Genomic DNA, 22,377 nt, shown 5'->3' on the forward strand with positions numbered 1-22,377 from the left:
AATATTTCTTTCTTGACCTAAGTAAGAGTTGACTTTTTTTTTATGTTACTTGTTTATTCATTAAAGCATTATACAAGGAAAGAAATAATAAGATACTTACGTCTTATGAACAGAACAATCATAGAAGGCAAATAGTCTATTAAGAAAATCTTTGTTGGTTTCACTAGATCGGACTGCTAAATCTACTGACACGTGATCTGTGGTTGGAAAAAAAAAGAACACTATGAGCTATGTACAGAAAAACAAATAAAGTAAACAAATCAGGAGAACTTTTTATTTAAAAAAAAATAATAATATCGTGTCAATATTAATTTCGCTATCGTAGTAATTCCCGTGGTAATTTAGAGCCATGGTGACTCAGGGGTTAGAGCATTCGCCTTCCAATTAGGTGAACCGGGTTCGAATCCCAGCGATAGCTGGTCGATACGAATTCTGCACCCGACTCCCACTGACCACAGTGTTGACGTAAAATATCCTGAGTGGAAGACGGATCATGAGTTACAGTCCCCTAGCCGTCAGGCTAACCGTGAGAGGTTCTCCTCTCCGTGTAACGCAAATGCGGGTTTGTTCCATCAAAAAAGGAAGGAAATTTCTCCCAATACTTGTTCCAGGAGTTTCCTTGTCTTCTGGATTGGGTTTTAAATGACAAGTCTACAGAGTTGAACGTTAGAAGTCGTAAACCCAAATACCAGGTCAGCTGTTCAACGACGGTTATAAAATAAAACAAAATAATTCCGCTAATGACACTTTTTTACAAAGATGTGTCTTGATTGCTGTTTATCGAAAAGTTTTTCGTCGTGATAGGAAGAAAAAAAAATTAAATTAACGGCTTTTTTTGGGGGGACAGATGTAATAATATGCTATTTTTTATAGTTCTTCCTGACTGTTTTTCATTATTTCAGGCTTTTGAATGCTTTTAATGAATATGTTGCAACACTTATAAATAAAGAAAATTCACAGTTCCTAATAAATGAATTGTGTTCTAACAACTGATAAAGTTACTCCATCTCTTTGGACTCCAAAACAAAAAAAGCTGAAAGTTGATACATCGATTCAAATCTAGTTTTTAAAACTTTAAGTCGATTATTTTATGTAACATTGAATTTAAAGTATAAAATAAAAGCAGGGGCTGTTTAGAAGAAATTTGGGTCCGTTAACAAAATATCTTTTCAGAAAAACGGACCCTTCACAAAATATTTTAACTTAAAAACGGACCCTTACCTAAATAATTTATCTTTTAATCGGGCCCTTCACAAATTTGTTTATCTTTATTATTGTTTTGTTAATCGAATAAACCCTTCCCAGGGCAGAAAACAAGAAAGATGGATGTAAACTAAGTAAGTTTTGTCTTCGGCAGACGCTTCTTCCTTTATTCGTCCGAAATTAATATTTTGCGTTCAGCAGTATAGGTTAAATACCAAATATTTGTATGTTGCATCCCTAATTTAGTAGCAGCAATTGCTGTTTATTTTTGAAAATTCAATTTCCTTTTATTATAATTTTACAGTCTTGAGGTCAATCTTGTGCGTCTTTACAATTTAAAAACTCCATGAAAATTTTTTTTGCAATAACAGGACCCTATTTGCACACATTCACAAAAGCAGGACCCTGTTTGAAAGAATGTGACTTAACGTTTATTTTTTATTCACAAATTACGAGTCATTTTTTCACAATTTTACAAAAACGGACCTTTCACAAAATGCCTGGACAAACTCCTGAATATAAAAACGACACATTTTTGACATTCGGTTAGCCGTAACATTGTGACATAGCGCATTTCCGTCATTTGGCTAGCGGTGGCTAACTTACAATCCAGCGGTTTTTAACGACTTGATCGCGATAAAATAACTAGTTTCAGAGAAAGAACTATTTTATTGATTATGTTTGCCTTTAAAAAATAATCAAGAGACTTTTCAGTTCGATATCAGAGGGTGGAAAATGAAGCTTGAAATGGAGAATATCTTGGAAAATGCAGCAGAGTTGCACATGAGAAGGCAATGAATCCAGCTCACCATGCGGACTCGCCACTATTTCATTAAACCTGTAAAATGATTGGCGTTTCATACGCTATGGACCGATAATAGGCCGAAATGGATTGTAGTTGAATGAATTATGAAAATATTGATTAGATCAATGTGAAAAGCACGCTTTTGCATAATATGTAGCGAACATAGTAAAAAAAAAAATCTCATTTTGGAATAGGGAAAATTAAGCACTTTTTAAAAACACCTAATAAAAAGAAGCCCTTTTAAAGGCTTTTCAGAAACGAAAATCGAAAATAAGCGCCTTACAGCACTTTTTAAAAGCACCCAATGAAAAAAAAAGCCAACGAAAATCAAAAATAAGCACCTTTAAGCACTTTTTAAAAACACCCGATAAAAAAAGCACCTTTAAGGGATTTGAAAAAAAAAAAAAAAAAAAAAACGAAAATCGAAAATAAGCACTTTGTAAAAAGGCTACGATCCCTTGATTTAGTTCGCATGAAATAACGTGTTTCATAAATGTAATAGATGAGCTTACCTTTACCCGTGGGTATGGGAGGTCTTTCGGCCAGGACGGGAGCAAGGCAAGCTAGTCCTTGGTCTGTGACTGTAGCCTGGACGGGTGTGCTGCGACCAAAGACGCACATGTATTTTGCACCGAAGGGCAGTTGCGGCAGTTGATTTATCACTAATTCCACCTACAATTAAAATTGAGAGCATATTTTCCAGAAAAAAAAAACTACCAAGATTTTATACGATGCGATATACTTACAACTGAGACAGTATTGCGGGGGAGGTGCTCTGGCCGGATAGCTTGGAAATCTATACATTGCTGAGTGTTGAGAGACAACCAACGGGGACTACTGGCATCTACTGTACTCAGAGTGGAATTCTGACAGGCAGTCTTTACTGTACACCTACAACATGAACAATTTTTTTCTTCATCTCGGAATAAATTTCTCGTGAAAGTGAAACAGTACAAAGTTCAATAAAAAAAATTTGTACAAATACAAAAATTATTTTGGTACAAATACACTTTTTACCTCGTATTACCTGCACTAGAGCTGCACAAAGGGCTATCTATTGGCGACGGTCTGGGAAACATCATTGAGGATGATCCGAAGACATGCCATCACAATTTCATTCAATGCTATAATTGATGGCTGTCCCGCTTTAGTAGCCCGACGACCTGCGCGCGAACTCTAGCAGTAGAACAGTTTAACGAAGATCAATACCACGCAGCAGGCTGATCAAAGAGGTCACCCACCCGCTTATTGACCGCAGCCGTTGATGCTTGACTTCAGTGATCTGCTGAGAACCGTGTCTTTGCGATCAGTCCACTGCGGGACTGATGCAAAATTAGAGAAAACTATGAAGTTTCAAATACTGAAGAAAAAAAAACATTTTCGAAATATCGAATTTTTTTTTCATTTTGATATTTTAAAAATATTATTTTTAGTATACAGGGTGGTCCCGAATTCATGGTACAAACTTTAATGGTGGGTACAGGACATTGTAACAATGATTTATTGTATAGGAATGTATAGTCGCAAGTGACGCGGTGAGGCGTAAACAGGAGAAATAACGGCCGAAAGGAAAAACAAAGATTTTATGGAAAGCGTTGTTGACAAGTGTCATGTTTACAGTAAGTGTTCAAAATTGCGTCCACCAGAAGCGATACATGCTTGATAGCGTCGGTGGATCGATTGGCGTACACGTTCAAAGAGCCTGGTATTTCACGCACACCTGCAGCAGTTACAGATATGCGAGCGACGAGATCCTCATCTGAGTCAACTGGAGTCTCATAAACAAGATGCTTTAGATGCCCCCATAAAAAGTAATCGAGGCTCGATAAGTCGGGAGATCGGGGTGGCCAAGGGATTGGTCCACCACGCCCAATCCATCGAGCACCAAACGTGGCATTCAGGTAATTCCGTACATCAATGCTGAAGTGTGCTGGCGCCCCATCGTGCTGAAACCACATGCGGTTACGAATGGCGATCGGAACATCATGCAGCAGTTGTGGTAACACTTCTTTCAGAAAAATAAGATAGCTTCCGCCACTGAGTCGCGTGGGTAGTAAGTGTCAGTCGTAACCTTTTACAAAAGAAATAACGCAAAATTCTACAAAAACTAATTCACCATTTTTATTATTCCTTTTTTATCCATTGTCCAAAAACCAAAACAAATAGAAACAAATCATATCTATAATATCAAGCTTTTAGCTCGCAACATCAGAAAATGCGTGTTATTACATCACGTGACCCTGACACCTTCCCCCCAGAGTCATATTAGATCCAAAGATCGAATATGGCAAATAGTTTAAGGGTCACACTTTACACATAAACAAACTATGTTTCACATTCACCCAAATATTCACTGAATCTTAGGTTTAACTTAACACTAGGTATTTACTTTAATCACCTAATAATAATAATAGGAAAAAATGTTCAGAGTCTTATTTTAGTTTATATTTACAGTCTGGACAATGCATCTGCATTACTAAGTTTCGATCCTTTGATGTGACTTGCCTCAATATCATGGCGTTGAATGGCTAACGCCCCTCTCTGCAACCTCGGGCTTTGGGGTGTCGCACTCGTCAGAAATACTAGGGGATTATGATCAGTTAATAAAATAATCTTAGCACCACAGAGTAAGGTTTCAAATCTCTGCAAAGCCCAAATAATAGCATAAGCTTCCCTTTCAATTGTAGACCATTTCTGTTGAGTTGAATTCAGCTTCTGGCTACCGAAAGCTATGGGACGAATATTTCCTTCTTCATCTAACTGACCTAAACAACATCCGACCGCATTTTGAGATGCATCCGTATGCAAGTAGTATGGTTTCTCTATGTCTGGGACTTGTAACTCTGCGATCTTACATAGCGACGTCTTCAATTCCTTGAATGCCTTCTCAGCTTCTTCGCTCCAAGGAATCTCATTAGGAACTTTCTTTTTAGTAAGCTCTGTTAGTGGAAGAGCAATCTTTGCGAAGTTTGGAATATACTGCCTGTAAAAGTTGCATAATCCCAAAGCACTTCTCAGTTGTTTTTTGGTTTTGGGTGCCTCTAATTTCTGTATTACTCTTATTCGTTCTTTGTCAGGAGCATGTTTACCTGAACCAATAATATGTCCTAAGTATTTAACCTTTTGTCTAGCAAATTCGCACTTTCTCAAGTTCACGGAGAAATTAAAATATTCCAATCTCTTAAAAACTTCTTCAAGATGAATCAAATGTTCCTCCCACGTATCAGAAAATACTGCTAAATCATCGATATAAGCACAAGTGAAATCAGACATGGACTGAACCACTTTAGACATAGCTCTTTGGTAGGTTGCAGCAGCATTTCTTAATCCAAAGGGTAATACATTCCATTGGTACTGGCCTCGGTGAGTTCGGAATGCTGTGAGGTGTTTGCTGCCGTTCTCCATCGGTATAGCCCAATATCCCTTCAACATATCTAGCACAGTAATGAATTTCTTCTTTCCTACTAAGAAATTCAACTCCATCATATTTTGCATTGGATATGCATCCGGAACGGTAAGAGCATTCAAACTTCTGAAATCAATGCATAACCTGATTGTTCCGTCTTTCTTATGAACACATACTACCGGGTGTGCTATCTCACTTACCACCGGTTCAATCAGTCCTAACGCTAGCAATTCATTGATCTGTGCATCCACTTTCCCCTTTAAGTTTTCTGGTATCTTATACGTTTTTGGTTTCATCGTATCCTCCTCAGCTTTCAGCTTTATCGCATGTTTCCCAACTTTAGCTATCCTTATCTTCCCCGAAAACAACGTTTTGCGTCTATGTAAAAGATCTTTCAATTGATTTTGTTGCATTTTGGGTAAGTAATCCAAATTTAATCCTTTCAATGCTTCATAGCTTTCCACATCTGTAGGAAGAGTTGGTGTTTCGTATATTTCACCAAATTCATCATCAATATCATAGACAACTCCAACTGTTTGAATTCTCGCTTTGTATTCTCTCATTTTGTTAACATGCAATAATCTTAAATTTCCTTCAGGCATTTGCAAATAATACGAATTCGGTTTCACTCTTCTAATTACCTTTACTGGACCTATCCATCTGGCATATAATGAATTGGATGAATCATGCATTAGCACAAGTACTTGATCTCCTGGCGCAAATTCCCGGTATTTTTTCCTTCTATTGTAATATTTGGCATAATTACTTTGTTGCACATCACTTGTTAACCTTGCCTTTTCGGTTGCTATTTCTAATTTTCCTTTTAACTCTTTTAAATATTCCTCCGCTGATCCTTTCATATTCAAAGGTAAAAACATATCTCCGGCCCAAATTGACTTCAATATAGATAACGGGCCTTTCGGTTCTCTCCCGTACATTAGCAGAAAAGGTGGTACTCCTGTAGTTGCATTTGGAACTTCTCGATAAGCCCATAGTACAAATGGTATGTGTCGATGCCAATTTCTTCCTACTTCTCTAATAATGTGATGTAGCATATTTTTGAAAGTTTGGTTCCATCTTTCAATCAATCCGTTCCCTTCCGGATGGTATGGCGTTGAAAATCGCGGACAAGCTCCTAAAACCTTCAAAAACTCTTGCGTTAAACTTGCCGTAAAATTTGTCGCATTATCCACCACGATTACTTCTGGAATTCCTGTCCTACAGAATATTTCGAGCAGTGCTTCACATGTATTCCTTGCCGTTAACGATTTGAGCGGGACTGCTTCAGGCCATCTTGAATGTTGGTCCATCAAACAAAGGATATATTTATGTCCTTGTGCTGATACTGGATCTAGAGGACCAATTAGATCTACGTTCACCACTTGGAATGGAAGTTCAGGACGTGACACAGGTGTTATCGGAATTTTGTCTACTGAACGAACAACTCTTCTACCTTGGCACCCATGACATGAGCTACAATAAGCTTTAATTTCCTTGACCATCCCTGGCCAATAAAAGGAAAATTTAATTCTTTGAATTGTTTTACGAGCTCCTAGATGTGCTCCGAATACTGACTCGTGGGCAATTTCTAGTATTTTACCTTTTCTAATTTCAGGAATTACTAATTGTTGTATTCTATTCCCGTCCAACAGCTCTTCATGGCATAGTATATTATTTTGTATCACATACCCTCCTTTATTTTGCTTCCCCAATTTCCATGCTTCTTGGAGAGTATCGCAACTTTGTTGTTGTATCTTGAATCGTTCGGTTTCATTTCCATTCTTTTTATCACCGCATTCACCTACTGTTGGCTCCTGCTGCTCTTCTCCGTCACTTGCACTCATATATAACTGCTCCTTTCGGGAATCTGATCTTAGCTTCATAGCAGCAGTAAAACTGGGATTGTATACTCTTTTTTGTTCTAATAATGCCTCATAAGTTTCAGCATCCAACAAAATGTCAGCATTTAACCCATTGACGGCTGCTATCATCGTTTTAATTATAGGCGTAATATATCCTTCCGTTACCAAAGCGATTTCCACTTCTTTTAATTCAGCTTTTAGACTTTCGCCAAACGCAGGTTGTAGTATTATATGTCCTTTGTAATCCACTTCCTTACCCACTATATCGTTTTTAAATACACTTATTTGTGCACCAGAATCTACTACAGCTTCGTATTCATTTCCATTATATGAAATTCTAACTTTCTTAAGGGCAGCTATTTTTGGTTGAACGCCTTTACATTTTTTGTTTCCTATCATGACTTCACCGTTAAATCTTGCAGTGACTACTTTGCTTTCGATATTTCCATTTCTGAGTACCTTAACTTCGGATACTTGCCCTTCCGATACTTGAACCTCGGCCACTTTGCCTTCAATGTTTCTTCTCCTCTCTTTATTATCTCGACAAAATCGTGCCAAGTGTCCTACTCGTCCACAATTAAAACATGTGACTGGATTTTGGGAAGAACTCCGCTTATCAATTCTGCCATGGTTGTTATGCTCATGTTTATATCCTTCACCAAATGTATGATATCTTCTACTAACCATGTTTGGTTTTTCCCGGTATAAGTTCCTATATGGTTGAGAAGCAATGAATTTAGTAGTTTGGTTATATTTCCTTGCATTCTCGTACTCATCTAACTTCTCAGCAAGTGTGTCAACTGAGCAAATTCTACTCCACTCATCAATAAAATGATTTTGTATGTCTCCAGGTACTCGTTCTTTTATCTGTTCGACAATGACAAGTTGTTTCAGGCTGTCGAAGTCATTAATTTTTAGTCCCGAAACCCATTCGTTAAAATAGTTCGCCAATTCAAATCCAAAATCTCGCCAAGTGCTCTCAGCCGCTTTACAATGTCTCTTAAACTTTATTTTAAATGCTTCTGGGCTCAATTTAAACCTTTTCAATAACATACATTTTACATGTTTATAATCATTTGCTTTTTCTTCAGGCTCCCTTGCAATTAAATTCGCCATTTCTAGAGGCAATAATCCAACAAGATGCGTTACCCAATCTTCTTCTTTTATATGGACTCTTCGTGCTTGTCTTTCAAACAATATTAGATAAAAACTTATATCACCTTCTTTTGGATCAAAAGTACGCATTAATTTTTGCAATCCACCAGGTACATGTTCTCTTGCTTCTTCATTTCGAGAGCTGCTCGTCTCTCCTATAGTACCAGTATGTACCAATAAAGCTTCTATCTTCAACCTCTCCAATTCATATTCCTTTTCTTGCCGCTTTAATTCATCTTCCCTTTCCTGTTCTCGCCGCTTTAATTCACCTTCCCTTTCCTGTTCTCGCCTCTTTAATTCATCTTCCCTTTCCTGTTCTCGCCGCTTTAATTCGTCTTCCCTTTCCTGTTGCTTAATTTCATATTCTTGTCGCCTAATTTCATCTTCTTTTTGTTGGCGCTTTATTTCTTCTCTTCCACTAACTATTCTTTTTAATAATTCCTTCACAAACTCCTCTTCGTACTCCGTACTTGCCAATATAATCTTCTTTAATTCGGTAACTCTCATGTCTTCCGTTGCCGTTTCTCCTAACTCTTCCGCCAAACACTTCAAATCTACTTTTAAAGCTCTTTCTAAAAATGCCATTTTTCACCTACTACTTTCTAAACTGCACCTTCTTACAAAAAAAAATGCCACTTCCTAAACCAATTTCAAGACAATCTAAATAACTCACTATCTTCCATCAAACAACTTGAAATTCATAGAACAAACAACTACCAATCTTTTATTTCGAAATCCATTGGGATCTTCCCGCACATTTGTCAGTCGTAACCTTTTACAAAAGAAATAACGCAAAATTCTACAAAAACTAATTCACCATTTTTATTATTCCTTTTTTATCCATTGTCCAAAAACCAAAACAAATAGAAACAAATCATATCTATAATATCAAGCTTTTAGCTCGCAACATCAGAAAATGCGTGTTATTACATCACGTGACCCTGACAGTAAGTATGGGCCAATCAAAAAGTCGTTCACAATACCAGCCCACACAATCATACAGAAACGTTGTCGAAACGCATGTGGACGCGTTGCATGTGGATTATCGGTTGCCCACACGTGAGAATTGTGCGCATTAAAGACACCCTCGCGTGAAAATGTCGCTCTGTAAATAGCACATCACCTGCAAAATCCGGCTGCAACGCACATTGCTGCATCACCCACAGGCAGAAGTTCACGCAGAGAGGATAATCTGCCGGATTCAATGCTTGTACTTTCTGAAAATGGAAGCGATTTTCGTTTAACACTCTGCATGCAGTCTGATGACTCACACCTACGTCACGCGCAACAGTTTTTGTGCTTGACTCGGGTCTATCAGCCACAATGTTCAAGATGCTTTCTTCCAGCCTTGGAGTGCGTGCAGCTCTAAATCGACCAGCGTCATGTCTGTTGACGTCGAACGCACCTGTTTCACAAAGTTGACGATGTAACCGTTGAAAAATTGTATGATCCGGCATTCGTCGATCAGGATACTCCACGCGATACATTCGTAACGCAGCTCTGCTGTTACCATTTGCACGGCCGTACATGTAATGCATGTCTGTTTTTTCTGCATACGTAAAGTCACCCATCGTCTACGGCAGCACAATTGTGAATGGCGCTTTTCCCTACGGCGATGCATCATTTTCAACGGCGGCTAGACATCTACTGACCTCTACCGGCAATGATACCAACCGATTAATCCATTTCTCTTTCCTTTTATTTCCCCTGTTCACGCCTCACCGCGTCACTTGCGACTATACATTCCTATGCAATAAATCATTGTTACTATGTCCTGTACCTACCATTAAAGTTTGTACCATGAATTCGGGACCACCCTGTATATATTATTAATATATATTTTTAGTATAGATTCTATATATTATAGTATATATTTTTATATATTATAGTATATATTTTTATATATTATAGTATATATTTCTTAGTATATATTTTTAGTATATATTCTTGCGGTTTATATAAGTAAAACTAAATTAACTGTGGTGATTTTTTGCTTGTTATCACTCATCCATATTCGAAATAATAATTCTACAATTTTAATCGTCTACAAATTAAGTTAACTAAAAAAAATGCACACGACACTATTTCCAATCACGAGGAATACTGACTGTTCTAATCTGCAATTCTTTTACCGAAAATCCTTGTTTATTAGTTTTAACGAAACAAGTTCGCTTTTAACGAGGAAAAAAAAAAAGAAGAAAAGATACGACTTCAATTAAGCAACCTAATATCTAATTTGTCCGACGACATGCAGAAAAGTAAATGTAAATCAGTCCTAACACCGATCTTTAAGTGTCTGATAATTCTAAAAGGTTAATTGCAGAAGCAGCGTCGTGTAAAAAGGTTCTCCGGTGTGTCAAAATGGCAAAGATGACAGCAGTGAAAAGAAGGCTTTTAGCGGCTTCAATTGCGCTCAGTTATTAAAAGGGGAAGCGCATTAACTGAGAGGGCCTTAATGCGTTTCTTTTAAAAATGCAATCGATCACTTGCTAGCTCCCTCTACTCGCACGTGTCGCGTGGAAGGAAATATTTTACAAAAAAATATCAAGAGTTATTCTAATTAAGAGCTATCGCGGAATTAAAAAGAAAATTTAGAATGGTTAGAATCGAATCGTCAACATTCCCTGCAATTCAAGAACTGTTTACCAACTATGCTGCTGTCATGGAATGGAATTGAAAGAATTATAATGGAATCGCCAACTTTTATTTTAATCGCCAAATTTTATTTTATTAAAAGCCATAATATAATTACACTGGTGTAAAAAATTAAGAGAATTTTTAGATTTGTTCGATTATCTCTAGAACTAATGGACCAATTTGAATGAAATTTGATACATGCATGCATTGATGCACCACAAAACAAATAGCCAATCAACTATTGTAATATACAGTTGCAGAAAAAAAAAGAGGAGGTAGGGTCCTCTCTTACAGATTGATATACAGGCCTTGCAGCGCGATTTTATACTTGAAATAAGGTAATTATATTTTAATTATTTCTTACGGCAATTGGCCCGAATTGTCCTGTGGCAATTTCATACCTCCCATGAGTGTTACGCACGATCATGCTTGTGTATTACAATAGTTGAATGGTGACTTGTTTTGTATTGTATCAATGCATGTTCACATGGAATTTCATTAAAATCGGTCCAGTAGTTCTAGAGACAATCGACAAAGTCTGTGAATTCTCTTCATTTCTTAAACAAGTGCATATTGCTTTTAAAGACAGTAAATTTAAAGAATCGTGGTCATTAAAATAAAACCGTCACATTCCATTTCAGAAATTGTTAAAAGATTATGCAGACGAAGATATTTTCAGAAGAATTTTAGAAAATTAGAATCCAATCGTCGACTTTCCTTTGATTCAAAAGCTGGTAATCGATTATACTACAGACATAGCTTTTAAAGATATTAAAAGAATCTTGAAAATGTTATCATTAGTTTCGTTTTCAAATCAGCAGCTCTTTATGCACTTTCATATATTAATTACAATGGCGTTAAAATAATTGCGACAAGACGACTAAAAAATTGTCACATTTTCTTTAATTCAAAAACTGTTATTAATTCACACAGAACATATTACTTTTATAGATTTTATTAGGGAATTACACACCTTTTGATCAAGTCCAGCAGTGCACTGACCGTTAAGACACGGTTCCCAGCAGATCATGGGTCCCCTTGCCGTCAGGCTAACCGTGAGAGGTTTTCCTCTCCATGTAACGAGGGTTAGCTCCACCCAAAGTACAACGAGGCCCATAAAACACCGAAGTCAAGCATCACAGGCAGAGGTCAGTGTGCGGATGAGTAACTACTTTGATCAGCCTGCGTAGGGACCGAGGGTATAAGGTATAGGTCCTCGTTAAACTGCTCTACCGTGAAGTACTCGACTTCGAGAGCAGGTTCGTCAGGCCATCTTCTCTGCAGAGGATCAAAATTGTAATCTTCGGATCATCCTTAGGGACGCTTTCCACCGTCGCCAATATCCCATTGCGCAGCTGCAGTGCGACGTAAATTAATTACAACTACAACCCTCTCGATGTAAAAAAATTTAGAATATACAGAAACATCTTATTCCTTACTTATAAATAGCGTGGTGTTTTTTACAACGAGTATTACACTGGGATATATTCTGTGGCTTATCATTTGATTTACATTATACTGCTGTTACAACTGCAACAAAAATATTTGAATCGGATTGTTTATTACGAGATTTGAATCAAACATTTCCTTTGATTGAAAAAACAGGAGATGTTTTATATTTATACAGTCCCGTAAAATCTTAATTATCAGGAGGTGATACTTTACAACTTTATTGTTTTTATGTGACTTGTTAACGTTCGAGTATCAATTGGTTAAATTAGAAAACATAGAATATAAATTCGACAATATATTATACAACTATAGAATATTTATTATATCAGGTATTACATTAGCATACTATAATAATTGAACCAAATTAATAGACGCACTGTAGCGTTTTAATAACGACATGATTTGCACGAGTTCGTAAGCAATACTTTTATATTTAAACATACATGCAATGGGTTCTTTTTACATACTCCTATTTGTATTTATTTTTAACGTATTGCATTACACTGTTAACCAATTATTACACGAACGCAAAAAAGTACAAGACAGTCTCGTAAAAAGAATATATTTAAGATTTTACATAGAATCATAATAATTTGGCCAGGGACTGTAGACGTTCCTTTCCTGAAACAGAAATAAATAAAAAGAATTTTGAGAACCGAATTTCTTTTGATTTAAAAATTGTAAAGCTATTGTATTGCAAACAATACTGTTAAATGCATTACTGTATTAAAAATAGAAGAAACATCAAGGAATTGGGATGATTAGAATCAAATCGTTACAATTCCTTTGATTCATAAACCATTTGAAGAGCCTCGGTTTTATCATTATTTTAATTAAAAAATAAAAGAATGTTTTCAGATCAAATTTCCAATTTGTTCCAAGAGGTATTGCTTCCGAATCGTAGACAATATGAAATAGAATGTTTTAATATTCAATTTAAAATTACAATTCAATTGCCAACAATACTGAGTGCATCATTAAAAATAAATGCGGCATTTTTATTGCACTTATTAAATTTTAGAAATTTTAAATTAAAGTAATGGAAGTAATTTTTGAACTATGAATAATTAAATCGAATTATTTCTTTCAGAGCAAGCTCGCTTTTTTTCTGATTTTTCTCAAAGCCTAAAACTTTAATAAATACTAGATTTATAAACTGAATTATTAATTGACTCGGTTTTAATCTTAATTAATCTTCTTTTATCGTACATTAAAAAGACATAAAACAGTTTCTTTTAGAGGAACTTAGTTTAAATAATATGATTCCAAATATTTTTAATTATAACTAAAAAAAAATATCTTAAAAAAGAAAAACCGTGTTCGAACAATTTCATATGATACGACATTTCATTAAATATTATGTGAAATACATGCATTTTTGAAATGAAGGTTTACATTAAAATTATCTATTTGAAATTTCGCGCTCGATATTTGACTCATAATATTTGACTTTTGCTCTTTTTCCGCTTAGGTTAGACATAACACTGTTCAATTGCAATTTCGTAGGTCGATTGGATTCAAAATTACAAGGCTACGGAATAGTTGTAAACACAAAATCGGGTCGGCTATGTCGAATGGAGGTTATGAAATAAAGTTAAAATTTATCATTCGATCCATAACTAATAAAGATGTAATAAGAAAAATAGTGAAAAGACAGTATGCTTATACTATTATTTTATTAATGCTAAAATTATAAAGGGTATATAATTTTAACCATTATTGTGAAATAGTAGTGTTAAGTGGAAGTAACACGTGGTCTGATCCATAATAATTTGAAAAAAGAATCGCTATAAAACACTTCTTACCTTTTCAATAATATATGCAAACTTTTAACCTGACTTTTAACCTTTGTAAAATTAATCTTGCCGCTCGAATAATATGCTAACACTAACGCAAGATGGTGCATAGCTTTCATAGGACTGCCAAAAAAGCGAGCTTTTCAAAATCTAACATTACTTAAGGGGACACTTCAGGTTCAAAATGATTTTTTTTAAATATCAACCAATTTTAATGAAAATTTCATAGATTGTGAATAAAGCATTTAGAAAGATATTCCCAAAATTTGAAGCAAAAATATTAATTTGTTGAAAAGTTATAATTTTTTTAATAATTTATCCGCAAGTTAAATTACTAAATGTTCCAATATTTCAAAATGTTTCCTGCGCATGAGTTTTTATCGTAGCTGTATGAAACTCATTTATATTACAGTTTGAATAAGTATAAATAAAATTGGATATGTTTGAACAACTTAGCACTTAATTTTAAACAAATAAAAAATCAAAATATCATAGTCTTTATATAATTTTTAAAAATTGAAATTTAAATAACAATTTAAAGTAATTTAAAAAATATTCAGTGAGTATTCAGCTTTTATTTATATCACATTGGTTACGGAACATTAGACCAATCATATATATGAAAAAAAAAATAAAGATTTATTCAAAACTCATGCGCAAGGAACTTTTCGAAGTTTGAATATTATCGTAAAAAACAACATTGAGAAAAACAGTTTAACAATAAAAACAGACAGTTTACATAACCATGTTTACAAATCTTGAAATGCTTATAACTTTGCAAAAATAAAATGAAATTGAAAAAAAAAAATTTTAAATTGTGGCTAGATATAACTATTATTTTTTGAAACAAAAATTGAAAAAAGTATAATTTGGTCGGTTTTTGGGTTTTTCATCGTGAAGTGTCCCCTTAAGTGATAACTTTTGTAGAAAAACTGTTTTCCGCTAAGAAAAGACAATTATTGCGAAGCGGGGTTGGTGAGCCCCTTAGTCTATAAATAACTAAAGCAAATTTTCACCTCACCAGAATTAACATCTTTACGGCAGCTCATAAATTATGTAACTTATTTCTTTTAACAAAACTTATCTAAACTTATTATTTTAACAAAAATTATCCGTTTGAAAATATAGCCTCGCAGAGTAAGCTGAAAACTTTCTAAACACCATCCATCCATAGAGAGTAGTAATAAAGATTCTTACTTTTTTTCCAGTGAGCACCATCCACAGTATGGATTTCTGGCTCTAAGACACTGGTCACATGCTTCATGCCGACCGCACTCCTCCACTCGGATCTTACTCATCTGTGAACACACACACACATTCATGAATACTCGTGTGGATAGGGGTTGAAATGAATTGAAATAGGAGTGTTACAAAAGAAAACTATATCTATGTGGGCCCTTTTGGTCCCCGAAATACATTGCTGTAAGAAATGAAGATCTCTGGACACATTTGATACACCACATTCAACAATTGTAATACACACATACGCTGGACAATTCAGGCCACAGTAAACTGCCTAATGGTATGAAACAGTGTCCCCTCTTACAGGATCTTGCAGCGTGATGCCATACTTAAAATAAGGCACCGTCCGACTCCAACGAGTGTGTATATTACAATAGTTTGTATCGAATTTCATTAAAATCGGTCCTCGTGAAATCTCTTAATTTCTTACAACAGTGTTTCAAGTTTGATTCTCTTTCCCGCTCACTTAACGAGATATTTGAAGAATTGAAAGTCAAATTTGGATGGCACATTAACGGCGAAACCTCTCGCATGAATCTTAGCACGGACAGCCGTGCTCTTTCATTTAATCATTCTTACGTAAATATATTTTTGATTTTGAGAGGAGAATATAGGGTATGGAGAAATCACAAAAAGCTCAAATATTATCACGAACAAAATTGGATTTTTGGAAATTTTGTGAACTAAACTTTATTATATTCGATCAAAGGAAGCTTTTTTGTGCCCCCCTAAAAATGAGTCCAAACGAAAAAATCTAAACAACCGCCTACTGACAAGATTGTTGGGATAGAATAGAAAGCGCGGATTAAATTTTGTTGTTGCGGAAATATTTTTGTTGTTTCTGAAAACAGCAAGGTGATAAAAAAATTTAATTAATATATAACAGGGTACGTAGCCAAATCTTTCAACAAAAGCACCTTTTAAGTACTTTTTAAGCACTATATACATTAACAAAATGCAAAATAATTTTCAAAGACTTTACATGATCATGATAAAATAACTGAACTCTTTTCTGGATTATATTGACAATTATAAAATGATCCAGAGATTTTTTGGTTCAATATCACAGGGTGGAAAATGAAGCCTAAAATTCAGAATATCTTGCAAAATGCAGCACATGAGAGTGTAATAATCTCACCGAACCCAGCTTAGTAGATGCACGTTGTAAGTATGTCGTCCGACATGTAAAATGATTGGTGCTTTCATACGACCGACGGTACACCGAAATAGATTGTAGTTTAATGAATTGTGAAAATATTGAATAAAACAATGCACGCTTTTACTTAATACACGGAGAAAATGAGATTTTCGAAAAGGGAAAATTAAGCAATTTTTTTTAAAAACACCCCATGGAAAAAGCACCTTTAAGGGTTATTAAAAAACGAAAATCTAAAATAAGCACCTTTATGCACTTTTTAAAAAGGCTACGCATCATGTATAATTGTTGTCCAATTGATGTCCACTGTTGAAATGTCAAAGTCGAAAGTTGTTAATTGAATCGAATTTCTTATATTTTGAAAAAAAGGTTTGAAAGGTGATATAAAAAGTGATGTACCTTGTAAGGTGATGCGGCGTAGACATGATTTTCAGAAGGATCTAAATACATGTCTTGGAGGATTGGAAAACCTTCATCCACTACTACTTCCTCAAACTCTTCTGCTTCCTCTCCGATGAGAACCTGAAAAAGGAAATAATTACTGTTAATAACAATGACGATGAAATTATGTTAACCAAGAACGAGAAAATTAATTAAAAAAAAAAAAAACGTAAATTGAAACCCAGAAAAGGGAGATAAAGTCAGAAAATAGGCGAATTGTAATTAAGAACGGGACAATAATGTCTGGAAACATGCAAATTGTAACCAAGAACTGGAAAATAAAGTCTAGAAGAACGCAGATTGAAACCAAGAACTGGAAAATAAAGTCTAGAAGAACGCAGATTGTAACCAAGAACTGGACAATAATGTCTAGAGGAACGCAGATTGAAACCAAGGAAAAAGGGAGTCAGAAAATATGCAAATTATAATCAAGAAAGGATACATATTCTTCAAAATCTGCAAGTCGTATATTTCCTCGAGATTATCATCATGTTCAATCTCTTTGATACGACTTAAGTATTGGTTATATATGTGATTCTAAATACTCAATTCTTAACTCACAGGGGGGGGGGGGGGCATTTTAAATAGCTTGCACTGACACACCCGGGGTGCCCATCCAATTGTAAAAATGAGTTGTGTTAGAGCCCTGTTTCTTTACTAAACTAACGGAAAAAGTAGTTGCCAAAAAAAGTCACAAACTACTTTTTGTATCGCATTACACTACTTTTTTAGAAAAGCAGCAAAAAGTAGCGACTACGGTACACTATGGCATAGCGTTGAATGAGTTGCCAAGAAGGGATTCCATTCAGTTAAATCAAGAAATTTCTAGAATCTCCCTGAGAAACTACTTTATAAACTGCTTGTAGTATGGTATACTACATATTAAATAAAATCAATTGTTAATTTTAATTTAATTATCTAATTTCATTATCTAATCATTGTTAATTCTAATTTAATTATCTAATCATCTTAATTTATTTAATCATCATCATTCATCTAATTTAATAATCATTTGTTAATTGTTAATAATGTATTAAACGCTTAAATAATTGTAACTGTTAAATTTGTGATTAACTTTTAATTGTATGCTTTTTTAATTTCTTCCTTTTACACTTGTAATTAATGTTATTTATTTATCAGTATTCAATAATTCTTTGCAATATATTTCATGTAATATTTAAGTTTTAAGCCTCAATTTGTTTTGTAACCTTGGGAAAGTAATCTTTCTCTGCATGTATGTTCTTCCTTTAAAAGAAGATTCCTCCTTTTGTTACTTGCTGACAGCAAGATGTATGTCCAGTCAGCAAACCCCTATTGTTGGATGGAGAAGGAATGTCAGCAAGTCCTCTTTCCCACGTTTCGGCTTGCATCAATTGCAAAGCGCCCCTTTTGATCTTATGATGGCGCCAAGAATGTTCCAGAACATTCCACAAAATTCTTTACCAGGTGTATCACCACTTTAGACAACCCCGCTTCATGTTTGGCATGGAGCTTAACAATTAATTTCGCCAGTTGGCCAATATTTGCAGCTCTGTGATTTGCCCCTCTGATCCTTCTTCAGCCAACCGAATGGTTATTCGCAAAAGTTTAATTTTTTTGGCGAGAGTTTTCTCCCCTATCTTCATAACGAAGAAATAGTCAGTCGTTGCTTTGTTTTCAACAACGCTGTATGTTTTTCTCTGTATTCGGCTGAAGCCGATTTATTTTTTGTTGGCATGTTTGCTAACATGTCCAGTTTTTTTTTTTTATAATGCCTTCAATTGTGAAATAAAAGTTACTTTGCATCTTAGAATATGTATCTGGTGAGTAATTGTACAGTATAAGTTGTTTTCTCTTCCTTTTTTTTTCAGCATGCTCCTTTGTTGCGCTTACCTGAATAATTGCACCCACTTCCACTGTTAACCACTTATACATTTTCGGCCTTTACATAATTAGTATCTAAATTTTATTTAATCTTAATTTGACTTAATGTTAGTCACCCCCCTTTTTGATTTAGCCACACCACACTGCTGTTTGTAGAAAATGCAACACCATGAAAGAATCATCAGAATCAAATGAAATTTAATGCAGAAACGACTTGTACTGATACAAATAAATGATGAAATTTTCAAAACAAAAGAAACAAATTAAGCGTCCGAAATCAGTATTTGGTGCAGCCACCACGCGCTGCAATAAGTGCTGCTATACGACGTGGCATGGAGTCAAACAGATGTTGAATATCTGCTTGAGGAAGAGAATTCCATATCGCTTGTATGCGCAACCAAAGTTCGTCTTTGGAAACTGCAGGACGCGGATCACGAGTGAGACGCCGACCAACCATATCCCACACGTGCTCAATAGGCGACATATCCGGCGAATAAGCAGGCCAAGGAAGAAGTTGCATGCGTTGTGCTGAACAGAAGTCTCTAACAGTCCGCGCAACATGTGGGCGTGCATTATCCTGCTGAAAGATAGCTCCAGGGATGCCTTGAAGGAAAGGAACGACTTCGGGCTGTAGCACTTCACGGACGTATCTGTTGCTATTGAGATTACCCTCAATTCGTATCAAATTGGATCGTCCATGATACGAAATCGCACCCCAGACCATAACTCCGGGTGTTCGACCACTATGTCGTTCAATAATACACTCAGGAAGGCAGCGTTGACCGGCATAACGTCTAACACGAACACGGCCATCATGGGTCCACAAATTGAAGCGTGATTCATCTGAAAAGACAACTTGGTGCCAATCAGCTCGCCAGTCTCTGTGCTCAAGAGCCCACTGCCGACGCAGCCGTCGATGATCCGCCGTGAGGGGAATCCTGTATAATGGCACCCTTGCACGCAATCCACGGCGCAGCAGACGACGACGAATTGACGAAGCCGACAATTGTACACCTGTAGCAGTAGACCAATGTGCTGCCAGCTGCCTGGAAGAAGCTGTGCGATCATTCACCGCCATGCGGAGCAGGTGTCGATCATCGCGCTCTGACGTCACCTTCTGTCGTCCAGTGCCTGTTTTTCGAGTTGTTCGGTGCTCGTCGGTCCACTGCTTCCAAACTCGCATCACTGTGGAACTGTTCCGCTGCATACGAGCTGCTATTGCGCGATAGGAAAATCCTCCTTCTCGAAGGCCGATTATCCTCCCTCGTTCAAACTCCGTAAGTTGCTTGAATTTCTTATTCTTCCGTCGTGGAGGCATACTCAGGTCTCACTAAACGTTTGCCACTAACAAATAATCATAGACTATTTTCAACGTCCCGCTACAGCACTTTATTTATACGCTTTCAGCATCAATTCAGAGGGCGCTGCGCGCGCCACGCACGCGCGATGGCTCTGAAACTTTATTAATTTGCATAATATCCTATAATTGACATTTGCTGCGAATTTCATTTGATTCTGATGATTCCTTCATGGTGTTGCATTTTCTACAAACAGCAGTTTAGTTTGGAATGTTCTCTTTTTCCAAACCACAGTTTGTCACCTGGTGGGGCTGCAATTTTCAGATGTCCCACTGTCGCTTAAACATTGTACTTGTGTAATAATGAAGTTGCTCTTCATATTGTGAAGACCTTTATGGCAACCTTGTGTCACAGAAATGCTTATTCAATAAAGTGCAGTTTCGTCCTAAAAGGATTAAAAATTATTTTTGTTAAAAAGTCCATATTCAGGTTTTAGCTGACGTCACACTAGCACAATTGCCATTATTCATGACAAGATGGATTTTAGCTGAGCATACAAGACTTTGCCCTACAATGACCTTGAAACTAGCTTTATGAAAGGATTTTTTTTTTTTAACAGGCTAGAAAACCTTAAGTCAACCTCGATTTTTACAGAGGTTTTGGTAATGTTACGTAGCAGATTGTCACATATCTCATTTTAAGGTGAGTAGGATCACACGTAAACCGCATAAAAAACTTTTTTTCTGAGTGAAAATAAACCTTATTTTGCTGTCTGGGATAGAGGCACTAAATCTAGGTAACCACTTCATCTTTTGCGTGTTCTGCATTTTAGATAAGTCAAAGGAGAAACCCGAAAAATGTTAACAACTAAATTAAAAACATCTAGGATAAAAATCAAAGACGTAGAACAAAAGATTAGAAAAGAGAGAAAGAACACTTTGAAATTCGTGATACTTCAGGATTACAAAACATACATTGATGAAGGTTCGACAAGTCTTTGGTACTTGTATGTTGCTTACAGGATACAACTGCTTTGCCCTGCACTTCAAGTTGGCATTTGATAATGTTTGCTGCCTCATCCATGTTAATCACTTTCATGAATCAGTTCACGAACTAACAAGTTATTGAAGAACTAGCATATACTTTTCAAGCCAGAAAAACAAATTGAAAGAACGGAAATAGTATAAGATTTTTCGACGAAGGAAAACGAGTCAATAAATTCGCGCGTGTTATTAAGCATTAAAAGATGAGAACGTAACGTAAACGAACAAGAGTGATTATTAATTACTTTGATAAATAAAATGAAGTTAAAAACAAGAAAGTAAAAAAAATGATTGACGATAATAATGACTCTATTTCGATTGAAAAGAAGGAAATGGAATAATATTTCTTCAGAGACGAGGGAAAAAAATAATCCGCAGTTGTTAGCTGCTTTTTGACACATTATCGCAGAAGATGTGTGACATCCGTGTGATGAGTGACATTTTGAGAAGAAAAAAAGATACATCTGATAATGTCAGGGGAGGAAGAAATTCGACCAATGGCACGCGTCCTTTCACGCTGGACACATCATCATTATAAAGGCAAGTCACAAGTAAAAATGGCACAACTCACACACAAAAGTTGTTTCGCATTTTAGAAGTAGAAATCTCAATTTTTATAAATCTGATTCTTTTGCTTAGATTAAGAACTGTTCTGAAAAATAAAGAGTCAACTTTTTTACTTTTATAATTCGAATTTCCTCTTTAGGAACTGATCAGAAAACTAAATAATTAATTTTTTTACGGTTGTGTTGCTTCTTTTATTTATTTTGTTAGATCCAGTTAAAATTATTCCAAATTTTTTATAGCAGTTCTAATTCACGATTTTAGTTTAGATTCAGTTAGAACTGCTCCAAATTAATAAAGATCTTCTCTTTTTGCTTTCTTACGCAGTTCTAATTCTTCTCTAATTCAGATCGTAAACTAACAAAAATTAACTTCTTTAGTTTTTCTTTTCTTGTAGTTTTAATCATTTTCCATTTTGCTAATAACACTATTCGAAATTTTAAAAAATCCATTT

General features: G+C 35.6%; 1 protein-coding gene across 9 annotated transcripts in view; it reads right to left on the minus strand.

Moving 5' to 3' along the window:
• LOC107443911 (plexin-B) overlaps positions 1-22,377 on the minus strand; it is a 251,761-nt gene that overhangs the window by 60,843 nt on the left and 168,541 nt on the right. For all 9 annotated transcript variants that reach the window (XM_087158423.1, XM_071182958.2, XM_043047550.3 and 6 more), the window contains 5 exons: positions 17,114-17,236; positions 15,514-15,614; positions 2,755-2,899; positions 2,521-2,680; positions 101-197 (listed from right to left, as the gene is read on the minus strand). In XM_087158423.1, coding sequence (XP_087014549.1) covers positions 101-197; positions 2,521-2,680; positions 2,755-2,899; positions 15,514-15,614; positions 17,114-17,236 — 626 coding nt within the window. The remainder of the gene's footprint in view (positions 1-100; positions 198-2,520; positions 2,681-2,754; positions 2,900-15,513; positions 15,615-17,113; positions 17,237-22,377) is intronic.

This window comes from Parasteatoda tepidariorum, chromosome 2, assembly GCF_982258835.1.
Source record: "Parasteatoda tepidariorum strain Cologne lab strain chromosome 2, Ptep-v5.0, whole genome shotgun sequence".
Lineage (NCBI taxonomy): Eukaryota > Metazoa > Arthropoda > Arachnida > Araneae > Theridiidae > Parasteatoda > Parasteatoda tepidariorum.